The sequence below is a fragment of the Nicotiana tabacum genome, chromosome 1, assembly GCF_000715075.1.
Source record: "Nicotiana tabacum cultivar K326 chromosome 1, ASM71507v2, whole genome shotgun sequence".
Taxonomy (NCBI): domain Eukaryota; kingdom Viridiplantae; phylum Streptophyta; class Magnoliopsida; order Solanales; family Solanaceae; genus Nicotiana; species Nicotiana tabacum.
The window spans coordinates 16,012,060-16,033,338 of record NC_134080.1 but is presented as its reverse complement, the minus strand read 5'-3'; the positions used below and the strand labels follow the sequence as shown (position 1 = coordinate 16,033,338).

The 21,279-nt window shown below is 37.9% G+C and overlaps 3 protein-coding genes and 1 pseudogene across 3 annotated transcripts; 3 read left to right on the top strand and 1 right to left on the bottom strand.

Moving 5' to 3' along the window:
- The first annotated feature begins 2,469 nt into the window (after positions 1–2,469).
- LOC107819923 (subtilisin-like protease 4) lies at positions 2,470–5,066 on the top strand. The gene is given in 4 exon segments (XM_075241336.1): positions 2,470–3,226; positions 3,228–3,594; positions 3,596–4,430; positions 4,433–5,066. Coding segments are annotated over 4 exon segments (2,097 nt in total). The 5' UTR covers positions 2,470–2,801; the 3' UTR covers positions 4,903–5,066.
- A 788-nt stretch (positions 5,067–5,854) lies between these two features.
- LOC107819921 (subtilisin-like protease) lies at positions 5,855–8,408 on the bottom strand. Its single transcript, XM_016646111.2, has one exon. It carries the CDS (start codon positions 8,370–8,372, stop codon positions 6,102–6,104), a length of 2,271 nt encoding a protein of 756 aa, XP_016501597.1. The 5' UTR covers positions 8,373–8,408; the 3' UTR covers positions 5,855–6,101.
- A 5,193-nt stretch (positions 8,409–13,601) lies between these two features.
- On the top strand, positions 13,602–16,096 carry LOC107819925 (subtilisin-like protease; annotated as a pseudogene).
- Positions 16,097–17,152: 1,056 nt separating this feature from the next.
- LOC107819924 (subtilisin-like protease) lies at positions 17,153–19,685 on the top strand. The gene has a single exon (XM_016646113.2). The coding sequence runs from the start codon at positions 17,247–17,249 to the stop codon at positions 19,515–19,517; it is 2,271 nt and encodes a 756-aa protein (XP_016501599.1). The 5' UTR covers positions 17,153–17,246; the 3' UTR covers positions 19,518–19,685.
- Positions 19,686–21,279: the final 1,594 nt, after the last annotated feature.

Sequence of the window (21,279 nt, the reverse complement as noted above, 5' to 3'; positions counted from 1 at the left end):
ATTGTTGAGTATAGACTCAAGTTGAGACTTATTTTGTGAAGTTAACTATTGAAATGAGATTGGTTATCGATGATTCCCTTGCTGGGATGTTGTGTTTCTATTGTTTGGGTGAGGAAGAGTGTAAAGCACGTAGGGTGATGTCGTGCACGATATTGTGAGAGAGTGTTAATGTACGAAGGATGATTCCGTACCATATTTCTGTGAGTGTTAACGCACGAAGGGTAATACCGTGCCATGATTATGAGAGAGTTAATGCACGAAGGGTGATGTCGTACCATGATTATGAGAGATTTAATGCATGAAGGATGATGTCGTGCCGTTTCTATTGATTTTTATGGTGAGAATGAGAGTAAAAGCACTAAGAGTGATGTCGTGCATGTATTGTTGTGTTATCATTTCTGTTGGTTCAAAGTTTAATATTTACCTTGCTTCTTTACTGTATTACTGTCAGAACTTGATATTTCCCCCAGCATGTTTTCTCTTCCCGTTATGTTTTGTTAAATTTCTGTTGTTATTACTGTCTCATATCTGATTTAACTGCACATGTTTATATTGGTGTCGTGTCCTAGCCTCGTCACTATTTTGCCGAGGTTAGGCTCGACACTTACCAGTACATGGGGTTGGTTGTACTGATACTGCACTCTGCACTTTCTATGCAGATTTCGGTGCCGGACCTCGTGTGTAGAGTGTGGGTTGCTGCCTTCAGTCCATGGGAGACCCAAGGTAGATCTGCTGGCGTTCGAAGACCTTGGAGTCCCTTTCTTCCCCATTTTGGATTTCCTATCTCTTTCTATTTTGAGAACAGATGTATTTCTTTTAAACCTATGTTTGTTGAATTTCTTAGACGTTCGTGGATTATGACACCAGATCATTGGGGTAGTCACATATTAGAGTTGTTAGACTGTTATAAAATTTTCGCACTTTATCTCTGTTTGGCTTTAGCTATTATTTATTCATGTTCTGATTAACAATTAATGTGGTAAAATTTATATGTCGGCTTGCCTAGCTTTCAAGAGTAGGCGCCATCACGATCTCGACGGTGGGAAATCTGGGTCGTGACATAAGTAGAATTCCTTTACTATATAAAGGGGTTCTAATCATTTTGTAATCATTATATTTACGCATAACAAAGCAATATATTACATTTTCTCTTATGCTCTGCTGTTTAGTTCATATTTTATTTAACATACTCTCTTGGTTCGAGGGCGATCTAGCTCGAAGGCCATAACCGCTCATTATATTGGTTTGCTTTATTTTACAGTTAATTTCTAACATTAATTCTAATATTTCTCAGTTTGTGCCAGGTGAAATCACATATCCTTAAAACCACTTATAAGTTTAATTGTTATCTAGTTTTAAGTGTAAGTAATAATTTTCTCACAAGGAGAAGAATTAGGGAAAGCAGTGTTACTATATATTTGTGTCTGGCCAATTGCGGAGTCACGATTTTCACTAAGGTATCTCAAAATATAAAGAATAAATTCACGAAAAAAACTAAAGGGTGTCAATATATAGTATATACATTAAAAAATGTTACCTAATTATATAGTATAATTTTTCGTCGAAGAAGTGTCGGCTGACACCCCTTGAATACATCTGGCTCCGCCACCATGAGCGGCCAGAGGCGGAGTTAGAATTTCAAGTTTATGGGTTCGGAATTCTAGTCGTATTAAACTAGTGGGTTCTAAATTAATAATTTATATATATTCAATAAATTTTTTAAGATAAATATAGGGTTCGAACTAAAGCTACCGGGTTCGGCCGAACCCGCTCGGAATACTCTAGCTCCGCCCCTGTGAGCGGCCCATTATTTATTGGTGCCATTACTACTTTACCCTAGTGAATATCTTTATATATCATTCTCCAAAAGGACAAAAAGTAAAAAAAATGTAAATATCTTCAAGTTTCTAGAACAACATCTATGCTTCAATATCTAGTTAGTTGGTCTATCTTACATAGAATATTTGCAACTTTTTATTACAAATAAAAAATGTATGGGGTTAGGCAATCGTTGTGGTCTTATAAAGATATCATTTGTTAACAAAGTGATTTAGTAGTTAAAACATTTGTAATTAGAAAGACTTTCATTGTTTCCAAATATAAGTAAACTTGCAGGGAGGAATAATGTCTTTCTAAGACATCATTAGATAAACTATTCGAGAACAAATTTCCAGTGGATGGTACGACAACAATAACAAGTACAGTATAATTCCACAAGTAATGTCAGAGAAGGAGAGAATAGTGTGAACACAGACTTTACTATTACCTTAAAAAGATAAAATGCTATTTCCAATTTGAAAAAAAATAAAAATCACTTTATAATACAGTTCTATTTAGCTAGTCTTCGTTCACACTAGTGGCCTTTCTTTTCATTAAATCCTTTAGTACAATTTAATTTTCTTCCCCACATGGTCCTTTTTCCACAAGAATATAATGGTTCTAAGTTCTAACCAAAATAAGGGGCACAATTAAGTCTTGCAGTGTGACCAAAAAGACTCCTTCCAACATATGCACAAGATTTCTTGATTGATTTTGCAAGTGGGGGAAACTAAAGTCATGAATATGAAATTGTGAATAGCTCAAGGACAAAGCACAATATATAGACATTAACACCAAACACAAAAGCTCATCAAATTCACTTTCCAAATACAACATCAGTTGCATCCATGGGATTCTTGAAAATCCTTCTATTCTGCATCTTTTGCACTTTCCTATGGCCTAGTACTCAGAGTGATTTAGAGACTTATATAGTCCAAGTTGAATCCCCATAAAGCCAAATTTCTACTCAATCATCATCATCAATGGATTTAGAGAGCTATTACCATTCTTTTTTGCCTAAAACTACAACAATTAGCTCAAGTGAAAATGAAGAGCCAAGAATGATCTATTCCTATCACAATGTGATGAAAGGCTTTGCAGCAAGATTAACTGCTGCACAAGTGAAGGAAATGGAGAAGAAACAAGGCTTTGTTTCTGCTCAGCCACAGAGGATATTGCCCTTGCACACTACTCATACTCCAAGTTTTCTTGGTTTGCAACAGAACATGGGCTTGTGGAAGGATTCCAACTATGGGAAAGGCGTGATCATCGGAGTTTTGGACACTGGAATTTTCCCTGACCATCCTTCATTTAGCGACGTTGGGATGCCTCCCCCGCCTGCTAAGTGGAAAGGAGTTTGTGAGTCTAATTTCACGACCAAGTGTAACAACAAGCTCATAGGACTCAGGTCTTATCAACTTGCCTAATAGTTCCCCAATAGATGATGATGGACATGGTACACACACAGCGGGCACAGCCGCAGGAGCCTTTGTGAAAGGTGCCAATGTCTATGGGAATGCCAATGGCACAGCAGTTGGTGTTGCCCCTCTTGCACACATAGCCATATATAAGGTATGCACTTCTGATGGTTGTGCTGATGTTGATATTTTAGCTGCCATGGATGCAGCTATAGATGATGGTGTAGATATCCTTTCAATATCCATTGGTGGAAGTCGTTCGAGTCCTTTCCATAATGACCCTATTGCTCTTGGGGCGTATAGTGCAACAGAAAGAGGTATTCTTGTTAGTTGTTCTGCAGGCAATAATGGTCCATCCCAATGGATTTGTAACAAATGACGCGCCATGGATTCTCACAGTAGGCGCCAGCACTCATGATAGAAAACTAAAGGCCACTGTTAAGCTTGGAAATAAAGAGGAATTTGAAGGAGAATCTGCTTATCGTCCAAAGACTTCCAACTCAACATTCTTCCTTCTATTTGATGCTGGAAAGAATGCAAGTGATGAATTTGAGGCCCCTTATCGCAAACCAGGGTCACTCACTGACCCTGCTATAAGAGGAAAGATAGTCTTGTGCCTGGTTGGTGGTGGCGTTCGCAGGGTTGATAAAGGACAAGCTGTAAAGGATGCTGGAGGTGTTGGCATGATTATCATCAATGAACCAGATGATGGTGTCACTAAATCAGCTGATGCGCTTGTGCTTCCATCGTTAGATGTTTCAGATGTATCTGGAACGAAAATTCAGGCCTATATGAACTCAACATCAAATCCTGTTGCTACAATCACGTTCCAAGGGACGATAATTGGCGACAAAAATGCTCCCATAGTTGCTTCATTTTCTGCTCGCGGACCAAGCGTAGCTAGTCCTGGCATCTTGAAACCTGACATAATTGGTCCAGGGGTTAACATCCTTGCTGCTTGGCCTACCTCCTTGGATGACAACAAGAACACAAAATCAACATTCAATATTATATCTGGAACCTCAATGTCTTGTCCTCACCTTAGTGGTATAGCAGCTTTGCTGAAGAGCGCACATCCTAATTGGTCTCCTGCTGCTATTAAGTCCGCAATCATGACAACCGCTGATACATTAAACCTAGCCAAGAATCCAATATTAGATGAAAGGTTGATTCCGGCTGATATCTTTGCAATTGGTGACATGTTAATCCATCGAGAGCAAATGATCCAGGACTAATTTATGATACACCATTTGAGGACTATGTACCTTATTTATGCGGTTTGAACTACACAAATCGAGAGGTAGGTAGCTTGTTGCAACGGAAGTTGGATTGCTTGAAGGTGAAAAGTATTCCTGAAGCACAACTAAATTATCCTTCATTTTCCATCAAACTTGGATCAACTCCTCAGACATATACCAGAACTGTGACTAACGTTGGTGACGCTACATCAACTTACAAGTTGGAAATAGTTTCTCCAAAAGGCGTTGCCATTAATGTTAATCCCTCCCAGCTAATTTTCTCCAAGTTGAACCAGAAGTTAACATACCAAGTGACCTTTTCCAAGACAACCAATAACTCAAACACTGATGATGTTGTACAGGGATTCTTGAAATGGACTTCTAATAGGCACTTTGTGAGAAGTCCAATTGCAGCTGTGTTTGTCTAGTGAAACTACAAGATTGGCATTCTAGTTTTCTTTTTCTTTTTCCCTTCTCTCTTAAAGTTGACCCCATAGAGCTTAAATCCTGGATCCGCCTCTGCTTATACTAATGCTCTCTTTATTTTCATCCAAGTTCGCAACTGAATGATAGCATATCCTCTTTGATAGAAGTGAGCTTTTAAATGAGTTGAAGTGCAATTGACAACCTAAAAACAAATTAAATGATTAAAAATTGTGTCTATGTCAGGGATAAAGAAGCTCCTGAATCCTTCCTCGAGTAGTCAAAGCACAAAATTTCTAATTTGGATCAGCTGTTATATGTTAAAAAAAGGCTCCAATTCAAGGATGCTTTAACAAATAGAAGATAGATTTTCCAATGCAAAAGAGTCTAGCTTTTGCCAGCATGATCTAACCTAGGGGGGGGGGCATTTGGATAATAATGAAACTACACATCACACATTTAGAATGGAAATAAGCATATAGGAGTATAAAGAAAATACTCAAAATGCTATACAGAAAAAAGATTACTCTAGCACAATATCAATGTCACCATTCACTTTGACAAAGAGATACATGAATCTCGACATATCTAACAATGGCTGATTTTAGGTGTACAGTAATATTTTAGATGACGAGCAAGGACTGTAAGTAGTTTGGATTGGCGGAAAAATATTGTTCGCTAAAGGCTTTTTTTGTTGAGTTGAATTTAATAAAACTTCCATATCTCAAAGTCCTTTTCATTTGCTACTTATAAGAACTAGCTATATAAAGTAGGCTCAACATAATGCTGGAGTTAACAAGTTACTGAAGAACTTCAAAATATACTCGAAAGTCAACCTTTTTAATTCTGAATTTGCTGTCCTTCCATTAGGAGTCAACTTGGCTTTTGCATCATGGCCAATTAAAGAACCAAATGCGTATTTCGCATTGAACATTTCCAATGTCATTATTTGTCCGGAAAAGTTAGTTACATACTCTGATAAATCAAATTGACATTAAAAGAAAAGATAAAAAGAAAAACCAGGAGATGACCAAAGGAAAAAGAAAGAGAAGAAGATACATTTACATTGTAAGGAACATGACTAAATAAACGGAATCTTAAACCAAGGTTAGCATCACACCATTAAGCAAAAATGATGTGAAAATGTTTTATTACAAATGAAAAATCAGCATGTCGCTGAGATTAGCTCCATCATTTCCTTTTTCTAGAAAAAGAGGAATCTCACAGCAATTGGGCTCCGAACAATGTGTTTGTCAGAAATCCATTTTAGAGATCCCTGATTATAGCTGGTACTTGGAATAGTACCCGAAGGTGTAAATGTCACTTGATAGATCAACTTTTGGTTCACCTCTGAAAAAGCAAGTGTAGTTGGCTCAACTTTCACATCAACGCCCGGTGGTGAATCAATTTCAACACTGTATATCGAGTTGGCTTGTCCTACGTTCGTTACAGTTCTTGAATATGTTTGAGCAGTTGAGCTGACTGTGACTTTAATCGAAAATGATGGATAATTTAGTTGACCTTCTAAGATGCTAGTTATCTCTGAACAACTAACTTTGCGATTCAAAATGATCCCAACTTGTGCATCTGTGTAATTTAAACCACATAGATAAGGTACGTAGTCAGCTGGTTCTATGTCATATATCAGGCCAGGATCATTTGCTTTTGATGGATTAACATGGCCTGAACCTGTTGCCAAGACACTAGCTGGATTGTACGTTTGATCCTCGATGAAGTCCAATCCGAGGTTTAAGATATCGGCTGTTGTCATAATTGCTGACTTAATTGCAGCTGGAGACCAATCAGGGTGAACACTTTTTAGCAGCGCTGCAACGCCACTGAGATGAGGACAAGACATTGAGGTACCTGAAATCATGTTGAAATAAGAATTCGTGTTTATGTTATTCTCTAAGGAAATATGCCAAGCTGCTAGGATGTTAACACCAGGACCAATAATGTCCGGTTTTAGAATTCCAGGACTTGCAAAATTTGGACCCCTGGAAGAAAATCCAGCAACCACTGGAGCACGATCATCTCCGATTATAGTTCCCTTGAATACTATTGTTGCAGTAGGAATTAATGTTGAGTTTATATACTCTTTGATTTTCAGGCCATCTGCATAGCTAACGTGTGTCACGGGAAGGACATGTGCCTCAGCTGATGTCGTGTTGGCTTGGAGTTCTGTATTCATAAGAATCATGGCAACACCTCCAGCAGCCTTCACTGCTTTTCCTTTATTGACTCGTGTTGTATTACCAACCTCACACAACACTATCTTTCCCATGACGTTCATGTTGTTCAGCGAATCAGGGGTACAAAATTTTGCATAAGAGTCACTAGCATCGTTTCCAGGATAGGCAAGAGGCAACAGTGTTGGAGGAAAGTCACTAGGTTGAAAAGCTGATTCTCCATCGTATTCTTTGTTGTTTCCAAGCACAGCAGTAGCCTTAATTTTCCTGTCTATCGTACTTGCACCAACTGTTAAAATCCATGGCGCTTCATTAGAAATTGTAAACCTGTATGGTCCTGAATTTCCAGCAGAACAACTAACAAAGATTCCCCTTTCCATTGCACTAAATGCACCAACTGCAATGTTGTCAGAGTAGAAATTACTAGTAAGTCTACCAAGGGAAAGCGAAAGTACATCGACACCATCTTCAATAGCCATATCCATTGCAGCCAAAGTGTCGCTTTCAGAACAAGTGATAGGGGAGCATACTTTGTAAATAGCAACATGAGCTAGAGGTGCAACGCCCGCTGCAGTTCCATTAGCATTGCCAAATATATTAGCACCTGGCACGAAATTTCCAGCAGCCGTGCTAGCAGTGTGCGTACCATGTCCATCTTCATCCAGTGGTGTCCCATCCCCTGAGGACTGAAAGTACCTCGCGCCAATGAGCTTGTTGTTACACTTTGGGACATCAAATTCACACTTACCCTTCCATTTAGCAGGGGGTGGGGGCATCCCATCGTCGCTAAATGAAGGGTGGTCGGGGAAAACTCCTGTGTCAATGACACCAATGATCACACCTTTTCCATAATTTGAGTCATTCCAGAACCCCATGTTCTGGTGCAATCCCAAGAAATTGAGACTATGTGTGGTGTGCAAATCAAGTTGCCTTTCGGGGCGTGCAGAAATAAATCCTTCCTTTTTCTCCATTTCCTTGAGATCATCTGGAGATAACTTAGCTGCAAAACCTGTTAGAACGTTACGATAGGAATAGATCAATCGTGGCGCCTCACGAGAGCTATCTGAGGTTGTTGCAGGCAAGAAAGAAAGATACCAGCTATCTAAATCTTGATATCTGCTAGCGCCTTCGCGATCAGGGAACTCACAATGAACAATATAGACTTGTGAATTGCTTTGTTTTTCTTTAGGTCTTTCATCAACAGGGCGTTCATTTGCATTAGTGGTGAATGAAGAGAAGAGAAAAATAAGGCCAACTATAGTGAGAGTTGACCTGTATTGAGCCATGACAATGTCAGTGCTAGTGAAATATAGCTGACTATATGTGAGTTTGGATTTTGTTTAAGTGTTTTGGAATGTTTGATGGGTATATATATAGTTGTTGGAAGTTTTTTCTATTTGCTAGTCAGAAGTAGGGGTGTTTGGATCGGTTTTTTCCTAAAAAGAAACCAAACCAAATAAGTCGGTTTTTCAAATATTAGAACCAAACCAAACCAATTAAGTCGGTTTTTCTCTATTCGGTTTATATCGGTTTTTCGGTTTTTTCGGTTATTTGTCGGTTTTTTCTTAAATATAAGACATACACTACCAAACAAATATTCCGGCGACCACATTTTCAATGTAACACTATCAAATCAATTGCCCTTTGAAAAATCTATTATTTATCAAAATATATTGATGATAATTGAATCAAATAGTGATGAATAATTTAAGGACTCAATTAAAAATATGTTATTTTTAACACGGAATGGATTCTTACACTAAACAAAAGAAAACTACCAATCAAACTAGAATGTAAAGGTAAAGAACTATATTAAAAGTGCAAACTATTAGCATTTACCATAAATTTTTTGAAACTTTGTATAACAATATACATATGTATAGGTGTAATAATAAATTAGAAATAGCTACTCCTATAGTCGGTTTGGTTCGGGTTTTTTTCTGATTAAAACCAAAACCAAACCAAATTTGATCGGTTTTTAAAATTCAAAACCAAAACCAAACCAAACCAAAAAGTATCGGTTTTTTTGGTCGGTTTGGTTCGATTTTTCGGGTTTTTATGAACACCCCTAGTCAGAAGTTATTATAGATGTGTGAAATAGTCATGCCTGGATATTCTTGGATTAGATAGAAAAAGGAAAGTCAACTGGTAATCTACACGCTAAAGCAACTTCATTTTATTTAACTTATCTTAGGTAATGAACTTGACATAGCAACAGCATATAGATGAAGAAGTCAATCGAAAATATACATTTTCTATAGAAGTAATGTTCAAGTCAACTTGTTCAAACTCACAAGTACAGTACCAAGGTAATCCTGCTCACAAAAGTTGGAGCAAAGAACCTACACTCAGTATTGTAGCAAAGAACCTACACTTAGTATTGTAGCTGGAATTTGAATGTTAAGACTTTCAGATTGTTACTCTCATGGTTCAGTCATTAGGCCATCTCCTTGGGACCAAAAGAAGCCAAGAAATATACCTAAGCTTCATACTACAACAACAACAATAACATACCCAGTATTATCCCATACCGTGGGGTTTGGGGAGGGTAGTGCCTACACAGACCTTATCCCTACCTTGTGAGGATAGAGATGTTGTTTCTAATAGACCCTTGTCTCAGGAACGCATAAGCACCACATTAATAAAATATAGACAAAAAGGGACGGTACCAAAAAGCCATATAAAAGCAGGATATAGCTGAAATAAAAAAAAAATTCTTTTCTTTTCTTGGCATCATTACATGCTCTAGACTTATCCTTTTAATGACTTAGCTCTCCTACTCAATCTTATTACTTTGCTTTTCCCTTTAAATTGAAGGATTCATATCTCATCAATAATATTTTCTTTTTATATATCTACGAACCCGGGCTAGTTCCGTCACCTTGCAAGTAGTAACGGAGGCAGAATTTTTGCTAACGGTTCAAAAAAGAAAACTTTAAAAGTTAAAAGAGACTGTAGCAAGCGGTAATTGAACTAGCGACCTCTTAAAAGTTTGAACCCCTTTGACCGTTGAACTATGTTTTTGGGTTGCATCAATGTAATTCAAAACGTAATATATACAGGTAAAAAACCTGCCTCTTTTTGTAAGCTTTCTGCCTTCGACAATTAAGATGGAAGGTTCAAATCACATCAGTAGCGAACATCCTTTTCTCCAATTTTCCCTGAAAAAAAAAGTCCCCCTCCAAATAAAAAAGAGGATAAAGATTTAAAGAATCCAATAAAGGTAATGTTGGTTAGTTGCTTCTATAATGAAGATATGTCAACTCTTAAGTTATTAAACTTTGAGCTTTGGCAATATTGACCCTCATTATACATAGATTATAAATTAGTTATATATAGTAATCATATGTTTTACATGAATTATGCATATATTACATATACATGAACTATTTAGGTTAATTCTTCTTTAGTTAAACACATATTTGTATTTATATTCACATGTTTCAAAGAAAATATAATTTGTTTAAAGATGAAATCAATTAGTTTTACTGATTCAATTTGGTGACAACACTATACTTCTTGTAAAATAACATTTAAACCACTTGCAAGATTTAGTAATTTATAACACATAATCACATTTAACATTTCAAAATTCTTCAAATAACTTTACAAATAAGTTATCTATATATTTGTATTTGAATGAAGTTAGTCATTGAAGTTCTATAAATTATTATAATTTACTAATGACAGATAGATTATTTAAAGAGATAACTACGTCATAATATTACACTGAAAAATTAAAAATAAGGAAATGCCAATTTTGAAATGATAATCCAATTCACCGCCAAAGAAGAAGTCTTTCAACATACATTTCTGTGTTTTTCTCTCGTTGAAATTTTTCTTTTCATCTTTTACTCTCTTTCTGATCTTAATTTTCTGCCAACAAAAATTTAAAGCCAACTCCTCCAAATGCTTTACACTGGTCAGACTATCTGTATTAGTATTATCCTATAGTCTATCTAAATTTGCAGGAAATTAACCACCAAAGGATGTGGTGGCGGATGGGGCTGCTCTTCTCTTAATCAGAGGTCTCGAGTTCGAGCCCTGGGTATGGAAAAATCCTCGATAGGGAGCGCTACCGGACACCGGATGGGAAACCCAAAAAAACAAGAATTTGCAGGAATTTATGCCAATAAAATTAATTCCAACAAAATTGTATAACTTAAACGGTTACATCAAAAACATCGTAACAGCTCATCTCACTAGTGATGGTGTTCGCTTTGGGCCTAGGCCTGTACGGCTTTAAAACGCGCATCTATTTTGTCGATATGAGATTCGCCTAGGGTGTCACATAACACTTCAACCTACTAGGCCCAACGCACGACTTTAAAATGTATTATTAAGGTCTAAGTCTTGTATCCTTATTACTCAACATCTCTCCCTGTTTTGTCGGTGAGATTCGCCTAGGGTGGTACGTTTATTTATTTATTTATTATGTCTACAACATAGTTTAACATAAGATGAATATTACTATTTCAAAAAATATTTAAAAAGAAAGAAAAGAAGAATATTTAGAATAAATCAGCAAAGAGCGTCTTTTCATTTTCATCCATTAGACAGGTTATTATATCCCCGTGTTGATTTCCCATCTTGAAAAGGTCAGGTGCAACGTCTCTTTCTCATACATTCTAGATTTATAGTTTACTTTTAACAATTCTCTCGTACTTGCTATATTTATAGTTTACTTTTAACAATTCTCGTCTTTCTATATTCATAGTTTACTTTTAACAAATCAATTAAATAACGCTTGTTGCACTTTTGAATATGAGGTTATGACTTTTCGAGAATATACTTAACACTAGATAGATATGATGTTTTCTGGGAATGGAGTCCCATTTGGTACATAGTGCTTTACCCCACCGTGAGCAGAGACGGAGCTAAGATTTGAAGTTGATGGGTTCGGCATTATAGTTCTGTTGAGTTACTGAGTTCTAAATTAATATCTTGTACACATTCAATGGATTATAAGACAAATACAGAATTTGGATTAAAACTATTGGGTTTGGCCGAACCCGTAAGTGAAGGGCTAGCTCCGCCCTGAAGGTGGGACTCTCCGTCGCGAATCCAGCTTAGTCGGACCCTAAAACGTGTATGAGACGAGTGGGAAACCAACAAAAAACACTGTTATTGTTAAGCTTACAGCCTCCGAAACAGAAGTTTAAGCAGACAAGAAAGATGTTTTTTTGTTCCTTGCTTGCGAAGGATTTAGCAATTTGGAGTTAAGAAGGCAGACAATTATTTTATCTCATTCAAAACAAAAAACCAAAGTGGTAATGCTTGAATTTGTCAGGATTGACAAAGCTCAAAGTTTAAAAACTTAAGTGTTGGCATATCTTTATTATAGAAGTAAGTAATCAACATCAAATCTATTGGGATCCTATAAATCATTATCCATTTTTTATTTGGAGAAAGTATGCGCTCATAAATAAAAAAGGAAAACCATTGCTGAAAATTTGAACAGTTCACTTTAGAGTAGAGGGCGAAGTTGTAAGTAATATCTCATCACATATACCAGGAGGTCACGGGTTCAAGCCGTAGAAACAGCCTCTTGCAGAATGGTCCTTCCCAGGACCCCGCGCATAACGGGAGCTTAGTGCACCGGGCTGCCCTTTTATATACAAAGTTAAAATTTCCATTTATGTTTGTAGAGTTTGCTCCAAACTATATAGTTTTAAGAGTACTACGCAGCTATAAAATCAGCTCGAGCACTTCAAAAGTAGTTTTAAGTATCGATGCAAGCGGGCATGTGATTCAGCTAAGCCAAAAGGGCTCTTGTTTATATCTGAGGAATCCTATAGATTGAAGATCAAATGGTTAAGGGACTAAATCAGATAGTAATTAATTAAGGAACCAGCTTAAGTGTCGATGCAAGTAATTGTTTCTTAACATATACAACATTAACTAGGGAAGTAAGATGATTAAAAAGATGTATAGGTTTTGGCAATGTGATTCTCTCAGAGAAAGAAAACAGGTCTTGATTCAATAACTGTAAAAGAAAACAAATTCATTTTGAGCTCTGAAGTTATTTGCTTCACTTCTTTAATCCCCAGGAGATGGTCTAATGATTGAGCTGTGTGAGTAATAATCTCGAGATTTCAAGTTCAAATTCAGCCATAACACTTACTCGTGGGCTCGTGGGCTCCAACTTTTGTAAGCATACTTACCTTGACAACCTGCACCTATGGGTCGGACAGGTTGTCAAGTGAATTAGTTGAGGTGAGCACAAGTTGATTCGAACATTACTTACATAAAAGGGCATATTGTAGATTGACTTCTTCGTCTATATGCTGTTGCTATCTCAAGTTCATTATCAAAGAAGAGTTAAATAAAATCAAGTCGATTTAGCATGTAGATGACCAATCCACTTTCATTTTTCTATTTAATCCAAGAATCTCCAGGCATGACTATTTCACATATCTAAAAATAGCTTCTGACTAGCAAATTAAAAAAAAAAAAAAAAAAGCTTCCAGTTACCATATATATATACTTCCAAAATTCCAAAACTCTCACCAAAATCTAAACTCAAATAACAGCTATTTCACTAGCACAAAAGTTGTGATGGCTCAATACAGGTCAATTCTGACTATAATTGGCATTACTTTTCTCTTTTCTTCATTCACCACTATCGCAAGTGAACGCCCTGTTGATGAAAAGCCTAAAGAAAAACAAAGCAATTCACAAGTCTATATAGTTCACTGTGAGTTCCCTGATGGCAATAGGCGCTAGCAGATATCAAGATTTAGATAGCTGGTATCTTTCTTTCTTGCCTGCAACAACCTCAGATAGCTCTCGTGAGGCGCCACGATTGATCTATTCCTATCGTAATGTTCTAACAGGTTTTGCAGCTAAATTATCACCAGATGATCTCAAGGAAATGGAGAAAAAGGACGGATTTATTTCTGCCCGCCCTGAAAAGCAACTTGATTTGTATACCACTCATAGCCTCAACTTCTTGGGATTGCACCAGAACATGGGGTTCTGGAATGACTCAAATTATGGAAAAGGTGTGATCATTGGAGTCATTGACACAGGAATTTTCCCGGACCACCCTTCGTTTAGCGACAGTGGGATGCCCCCACCCCCTGCTAAATGGAAGGGTAAGTGTGAATTTAATGTTACAAAGTGTAACAACAAGCTCATTGGAGCGAGGTACTTCCAGTCATCGGGGAACGGGTCACCATGGGACGAAAATGGACATGGTACGCACACTGCCAGCACGGCTGCTGGAAATTTCGTGCCAGGTGCTAATATATTTGGCAATGCTAATGGCACTGCAGCGGGCGTTGCACCTCTAGCTCATGTTGCTATTTATAAAGTGTGCTCTTATATCTATTGTTCTGAAAGTGACATTTTGGCTGCAATGGATATGGCTATTGAAGATGGTGTCGATGTGCTTTCGCTTTCCCTTGGAGGTGTTGCTTATAATTTCTATGAAGACGTCATTGCAGTTGGTGCATTTAGTGCAATGGAAAAGGGGATCTTCGTCAGCTGTGCTGCTGGAAATTCAGGACCATACAGGTTTTCGACATCTAATGAAGCACCCTGGATTTTAACAGTTGGTGCAAGTACCATCGACAGGAAAATTAAGGCTACTGCTGTGCTTGGAAACAACGAAGAATACGATGGAGAATCAGCTTTTCAACCTAGTGACTTTCCTCCAACACTGTTGCCTCTTGCCTATCCGGGGAGCAATGACAGTGACATTTTGGCTAAATATTGTTACCCTACTTCGCTGAACAACACAAATGTCACGGGAAAGATTGTGTTGTGTGAGATTGGTATAACATCACGAGTTTCTAAAGGAGAAGCTGTGAAGGCGGCTGGTGGTGCTGCCATGATTCTTATGAATACAGAACTCCTGGCTAATACAACACCAGCAGAGGCACATGTCATTCCGGTGGCACACGTTAGCTATGCAGATGGTCTAAAAATCAAAGAGTATATAAACTCAACATTAGTCCCTACTGCAACAATAGTATTCAACGGAACTATAATCGGCGATGATCGTGCTCCAGTAGTTGCTGGATTTTCTTCCAGGGGTCCAAGTTATGCAAGTCCTGGAATTCTAAAACCAGACATTATTGGTCCTGGTGTTAACATCCTAGCAGCTTGGCCTGTTTCCTTAGAAAACAACACGAACTCTATGTTTAACATGATTTCAGGAACCTCAATGTCTTGTCCCCATCTCAGTGGCGTTGCAGCGCTGCTAAAAAGTGTTCACCCTGATTGGTCTCCAGCTGCAATTAAGTCAGCAATTATGACAACAGCTGATGTCTTAAATCTCGGATTGAACTTCATCGAGGATGAAACTTACCTTCCAGCTGATGTCTTTGCCACAGGTGCAGGCCACGTTAATCCATCGAAAGCAAATGATCCCGGCCTGATATATGACATAGAACCAGCCGATTACGTATCTTACCTATGTGGTTTGAATTACACAAATAGACAAGTTGGGATCTTTTTGCAGCGTAAAGTTAACTGTTCAGAGATAACTAGCATCTTAGAAGGTCAACTAAATTATCCATCATTTTCGATTAAACTCAGTACCGACTCAGCAGCTAAGACATATTCAAGAAACGTGACGAACGTAGGACAAGCCAACTCAACATACAGTGTTGAAATTGATTTCACCACCGGGCGTTGATGTAAAAGTTGAGCCAACTACACTAGTTTTTTCAGAGGTGAACCAGAAATTGAGCTATCAAGTGACGTTTACACCTTTGCCTAGTAATCCAAGTACCGGTTATTATCAGGGATCTCTCAAATGGATTTCTGGTAAACACATTGTTAGGAGCCCAATTGCTGTGAGATTCAGCTTTTTCTGAAAAGGAAATGAAGGAGCTGATATCAGTGACATGCTGATCAAGTTTTTTCATTTGTAATAAGACCATTTTCACCTTACGACGTGAAAATGTATCTTCTTCTCTTTCTTTTTTTCTTTGGTAATTTCCTGTTTTATCTTGTTAACAAGAGTGTGACACTGTTAATACCAAATATGTGTTTTTCTTTTTATCTCTTTTTAGTGTCAAGCTGAATGTATCAGAGTTGAGATTTATGTCGTCTGTTTTTTGCTCTTGTCAATACAATCATATTCTTATTCTACTACTCAACGATACAAAAATGAAATATATTACACCAGATAGTTTTCAGTAAATATTAAGCAACTCATACTTTTAACATTCTCGATCAGGAGAATAACGCTTAGCCAAAATTTGACAAATAAACTTGATTGTTGATACCGTCCTGCTTGTTTTTTCCTTCTCAGGAAATGCCAATGGCGGAGCCACATTCAACTAAGGGATGTCAATCGATACCCTTTCGCCGAAAAATTATATTGTATTGCTAGATAATTTTATTGTTATATGTATATTTAGTATGCGTTGACTCCCCTATACTTTTTGATGTATCTATTTTTTTAAAATTTTGACACCCCTTGATGTAAATTCTAGCTCCGCCACCGGAAAATGTGTATCATTGATAGCCAGATGATATGTATTTCCTATGAAAGTATAGTTTTCTATATAAAATGATAAAAGTAGATGGAATATCATTAATAGCTAGATGCTAGATACTTATCTGATGAGCTGAAAATGAAAAGAAAACAAACATGAAATTACTTCAAGTAGTTAAACTTGCAACCTATCTGAAACAGAAGGTCAAGTAGACAAGAAATATATTGTGTTGTTCCGTGTTTGCCAAGGATTTAGCAATCTGGAGTAAAGAAGGCAGCAGGCCTGTTTTGTCTCAATAGTTAAGGTGTGTCCAAGTTGACTCGAACATTACTGAGATAGAAAATATTATCATGAAAATTAACGACTTTGTCTATATGTTGTTGCTATCTCAAGTTCATTTTTCAAAGATTAGTTAGATTAAACTAAAATTGTTTTTAGCGTGTAGATGACCAATTCAGTTTTTGGCCTATTTTTTATTTCATGATTCTCCCCGCATGACTAGTTCATATGTCTATAGTAGCTTCTGAGTTCTGACTAGCAAATAAAAAAATATTTCCAAGAACTATATATAACCTCAACTAAAATTCAAAAACTCCAACAAAAATCCTTAGGCAAATAACTCTTTTTTCCAACTTCATCCCTCCATTGTAGATATAATCCAAACTCATTAGCAAAGAAAACTGATATTTCACTAGCAGTAAAGTTGTCATGGCTCAATTCAGGTCAATTCTCATAATAATTGGCCTCATTTTTCTGTTCACTTTATTTACCACTAATGCAAATGAACACCCTGTTGATGAAAGGCCTGAAGAAGAACAAAGCAATTCACAAGTCTATATTATTCATTGTGAGTTCCCTGATCGTGAAGGCGATAGCAGATATCAAGATTTAGATAGCTGGTATCTTTCTTTCTTGCCTGCAACAACCTCAGATGGCTCTCGTGAGGCGCCACGATTGATCTATTCCTATCGAAATGTTCTAACAGGTTTTGCAGCTAAGTTATATCCGGATGATCTCAAGGAAATGCAGAAAAGGAAAGGATTTATTTCTGCCCGCCCCGAAAGGCAACTTGATTTGTACACTACACATAGTCTCAACTTCTTGGGGTTGCACCAGAACATGGGGTTCTGGAATGACTCAAATTATGGGAAAGGTGTGATTATTGGTGTCATTGACACGGGAATTTTCCCGGACCACCCTTCGTTTAGTGACGATGGGATGCCCCCACCCCCTGCTAAATGGAAGGGTAAGTGTGAATTTAATGTTACAAAGTGTAACAACAAGCTCATTGGAGCGAGGTACTTCCAGTCCTCAGGGAACGGGTCACCATGGGACGAGAATGGACATGGTACGCACACTGCTAGCACGGCTGCTGGAAATTTCGTTCCAGGTGCTAATATATTTGGCAATGCTAATGGAACTGCAGCGGGCGTTGCACCTCTAGCTCATGTTGCCATTTACAAAGTGTGCTCAGGTATCACTTGTTCTGAAAGTGACACTTTGGCTGCAATGGATATGGCTATTGAAGATGGTGTCGATGTGCTTTCGCTTTCCCTTGGTAGGCTTACTAATAATTTCTATTCTGACAACATTGCACTTGGTGCATTTAGTGCAATGGAAAAGGGGATCTTTGTCAGTTGTGCTGCTGGAAATTCAGGACCATCCAGTTTTTCAACGGCTAATGAAGCACCCTGGATTTTAACAGTTGGTGCAAGTACCATCGACAGGAAAATTAAGGCTACTGCTGTGCTTGGAAACAATGAAGAATTCGATGGAGAATCAGCCTTTCAACCTAGTGAATTTCCTCCAACACTGTTGCATCTTGCCTATCCTGGAAGCAATGCTAGTGACTCTGATGCTAAGTATTGTACCCCTGCTTCGCTGAACAACACGAATGTCATGGGAAAGATAGTGTTGTGTGAGGTTGGTAGAACAACGCGAGTTGACAAAGGAAAAGCAGTGAAGGTAGCTGGTGGTGCAGCCATGATTCTTATGAATACAGAAAACCTGGCTAACACAACATTAGCCGAGGCACATGTCCTTCCGGTGACACACGTTAGCTATGCAGATGGTCTAAAAATCAAAGAGTATATAAACTCCACATTAATCCCTACTGCAACAATAGTATTCAAGGGAACTATTATCGGAGATGATCGTGCTCCAGTGGTTGCTGGATTTTCTTCCAGGGGTCCAAATTTTGCAAGTCCTGGAATTCTAAAACCGGACATTACTGGTCCTGGTGTTAACATCCTTGCAGCTTGGCATGTTTCCTTGGAGAATAACACAAACACGAACTCTAATTTCAACATGATTTCAGGTACGTCAATGTCTTGTCCTCATCTCAGTGGCGTTGCAGCGCTGCTAAAAAGTAGTCACCCTGATTGGTCTCCAGCTGCAATTAAGTCAGCAATTATGACAACAGCTGATGTCTTAAACCTCGGATTGAGCTCCATCGAGGATGAAACGTACCTTCCAGCTAGTGTCTTCGCCACAGGTGCAGGGCACGTTAATCCATCAAAAGCAAATGATCCCGGCCTGATATATGACATTGAACCAGCCGATTACGTAGCTTATCTATGTGGTCTAAATTACACAGATAGACAAGTTGGGATCTTTTTGCAGCGCAAAGTTAAATGTTCAGAAATAACTAGCATCTTAGAAGGTCAACTAAATTATCCATCATTTTCGATCCAAGTCCGAAGCAACTCAACAGCACAAACATATTCAAGAAATGCGACGAATATAGGACAAGCTAACTCAACATACAATATTGAAATTGATTCACCACCGGGCGTTGATGTGAAAGTTGAGCCAACTACACTTGTATTTTCAGAGATGAACCAAAAATTGAGCTATCAAGTGACGTTTACACCTTTGGCTACTAGACCAAGTACCAGTTTTAATCAGGGATCTCTCAGATGGATTTCTAAAAAGCATATTGTTAGGAGCCCAATTGTTGTTCGGTTTTTCTTTTTATAAATAAACAAATGAAGGAGCTGTTCTCAGTGACGTGCAGATCAAGATTTTTCATTTATGAAATAAAACCATATATCAAGATGTTAACTTTGGTTTATTATTCCGTGTATTTACTCATGTATCTTACATTGTAAATATACCAAATATTTATCAATAGATATTAATTAAGTAGCTGGAAGCTCATATTTTCAAACTCTCTTGAGAATCTTACTAAGTCAGAAATTGACCAATACATTAAGTATGGAGGATATCTGCTTACGCTAAAAATCGGAAAAACAAATAAAGGAGAAACATGGATGCGAAGACTTGTACCGAGCAATACGCATGTACACATTGTTAGAATCCAAATAATAAGGTGTCACGCGGAAGCTAATAGAGCAAATCTTGAATGATGATAAAACAGAATTGATACAAACATTTGGTTCAGTCAATTGACCTCGTCCATAGTGTTAGGACCCGGTGGCACTAAACACTACTGCACAGCGGAATAAAATAAATGATCAACGAAACCAAAAATAAATGACACAATATTTAACGTGGTTCACCTAAAACGTTTAGGCTACGTCCACAAATCCGACACCAACTTCCACTAAAACATTTAGCAGGCATACAAAGAGAGACTTCCTCAATAATTTGGAGGTACAACAATTCCTGAGCTCTACCCAAAATAGTGGCGCACACAAAAGTGTTTCCCGAAAAATACCCGACTAGTATTCTACTCACTATTTTGTCACTCCCCTGTTAGGAAACATTCCTAAAGGAACTATATCTCTCTCCCTCTCAAACTCTTTCTTCTTGAGTTTTGATATATTTTTTTTTGGTGTGTTATACAATGAAATGGAAGGGGGTATTTATAGTTTTGAGATAGGGACCAAAAGTGCAAATCTCACCTACCAAGAAGGATCAATTTGCAATATTCCCATCTCACCTACCACTCATTGCATCATTGCTTATCTCACTAAGGAGAGTTGCATCATTGCTTACCTCTCCCATACATCACCATAATTGTTGGAAAAACTAACAATTCTCCCCCTTCCAACTATATGGTGGATCCACTATCCCTGCAACTTCTCTACAGAACTCAAACTTCCCTTTCGGTAAAGTCTTGGTCAACATGTCCGATCCATTTTCGTCTGTATGGATCTTTTCAAGCCGCAACATCCTCTTCTCCAACACATCCCTGATCCAATTATATCTCACATCAATATGTTTGGATCTGGAATGGAATGAGGCATTCTTCGCAAGGTGGATAGCACTTTGACTATCACAAAATAACTGATAACCGTCTTGCGAAAATCCAAGTTCAGTTAAGAACTTCTTCATCCATATCAATTCTTTGCAAGCCTCCGTTGCTGCGATGAATTCAGCTTCAGTAGTTGATAATGCAACACATTTTTGCAACTTTGATTGCCATGACACAGCTCCCCCTGAAAAGTTAATCAAGTATCCTGAAGTTGATTTTCTAGAATCAACATCTCCGGCCATATCTGCATCAGTATAGCCAACCAACACAGGGTTGTCTTCTCCAAAACATAAGCATAGTTTGGAGGTTCCTCGAAGATACCTGAGAATCCACTTAACAGCATCCCAATGTTCCTTTCCTGGATTAGAAAGAAATCTACTTACCACTCCTACAGCGTGAGCGATATCTGGCCGTGTACAAACCATGGCATACATCAAACTTCCTACTACTGAAGCATATGGAATCCGCTCCATCTTTCTTCTCTCATCATCTGTTGACGGGCTTTGCTTGGTGCTCAATCTA

Excerpts from the sequence above, each read along its gene's own strand:
- LOC107819921 (XM_016646111.2), bottom strand. The coding sequence starts at position 8,372 with ATGGCTCAATACAGGTCAACTCTCACTATAGTTGGCCTTATTTTTCTC.
- LOC107819924 (XM_016646113.2), top strand. The coding sequence starts at position 17,247 with ATGGCTCAATTCAGGTCAATTCTCATAATAATTGGCCTCATTTTTCTG.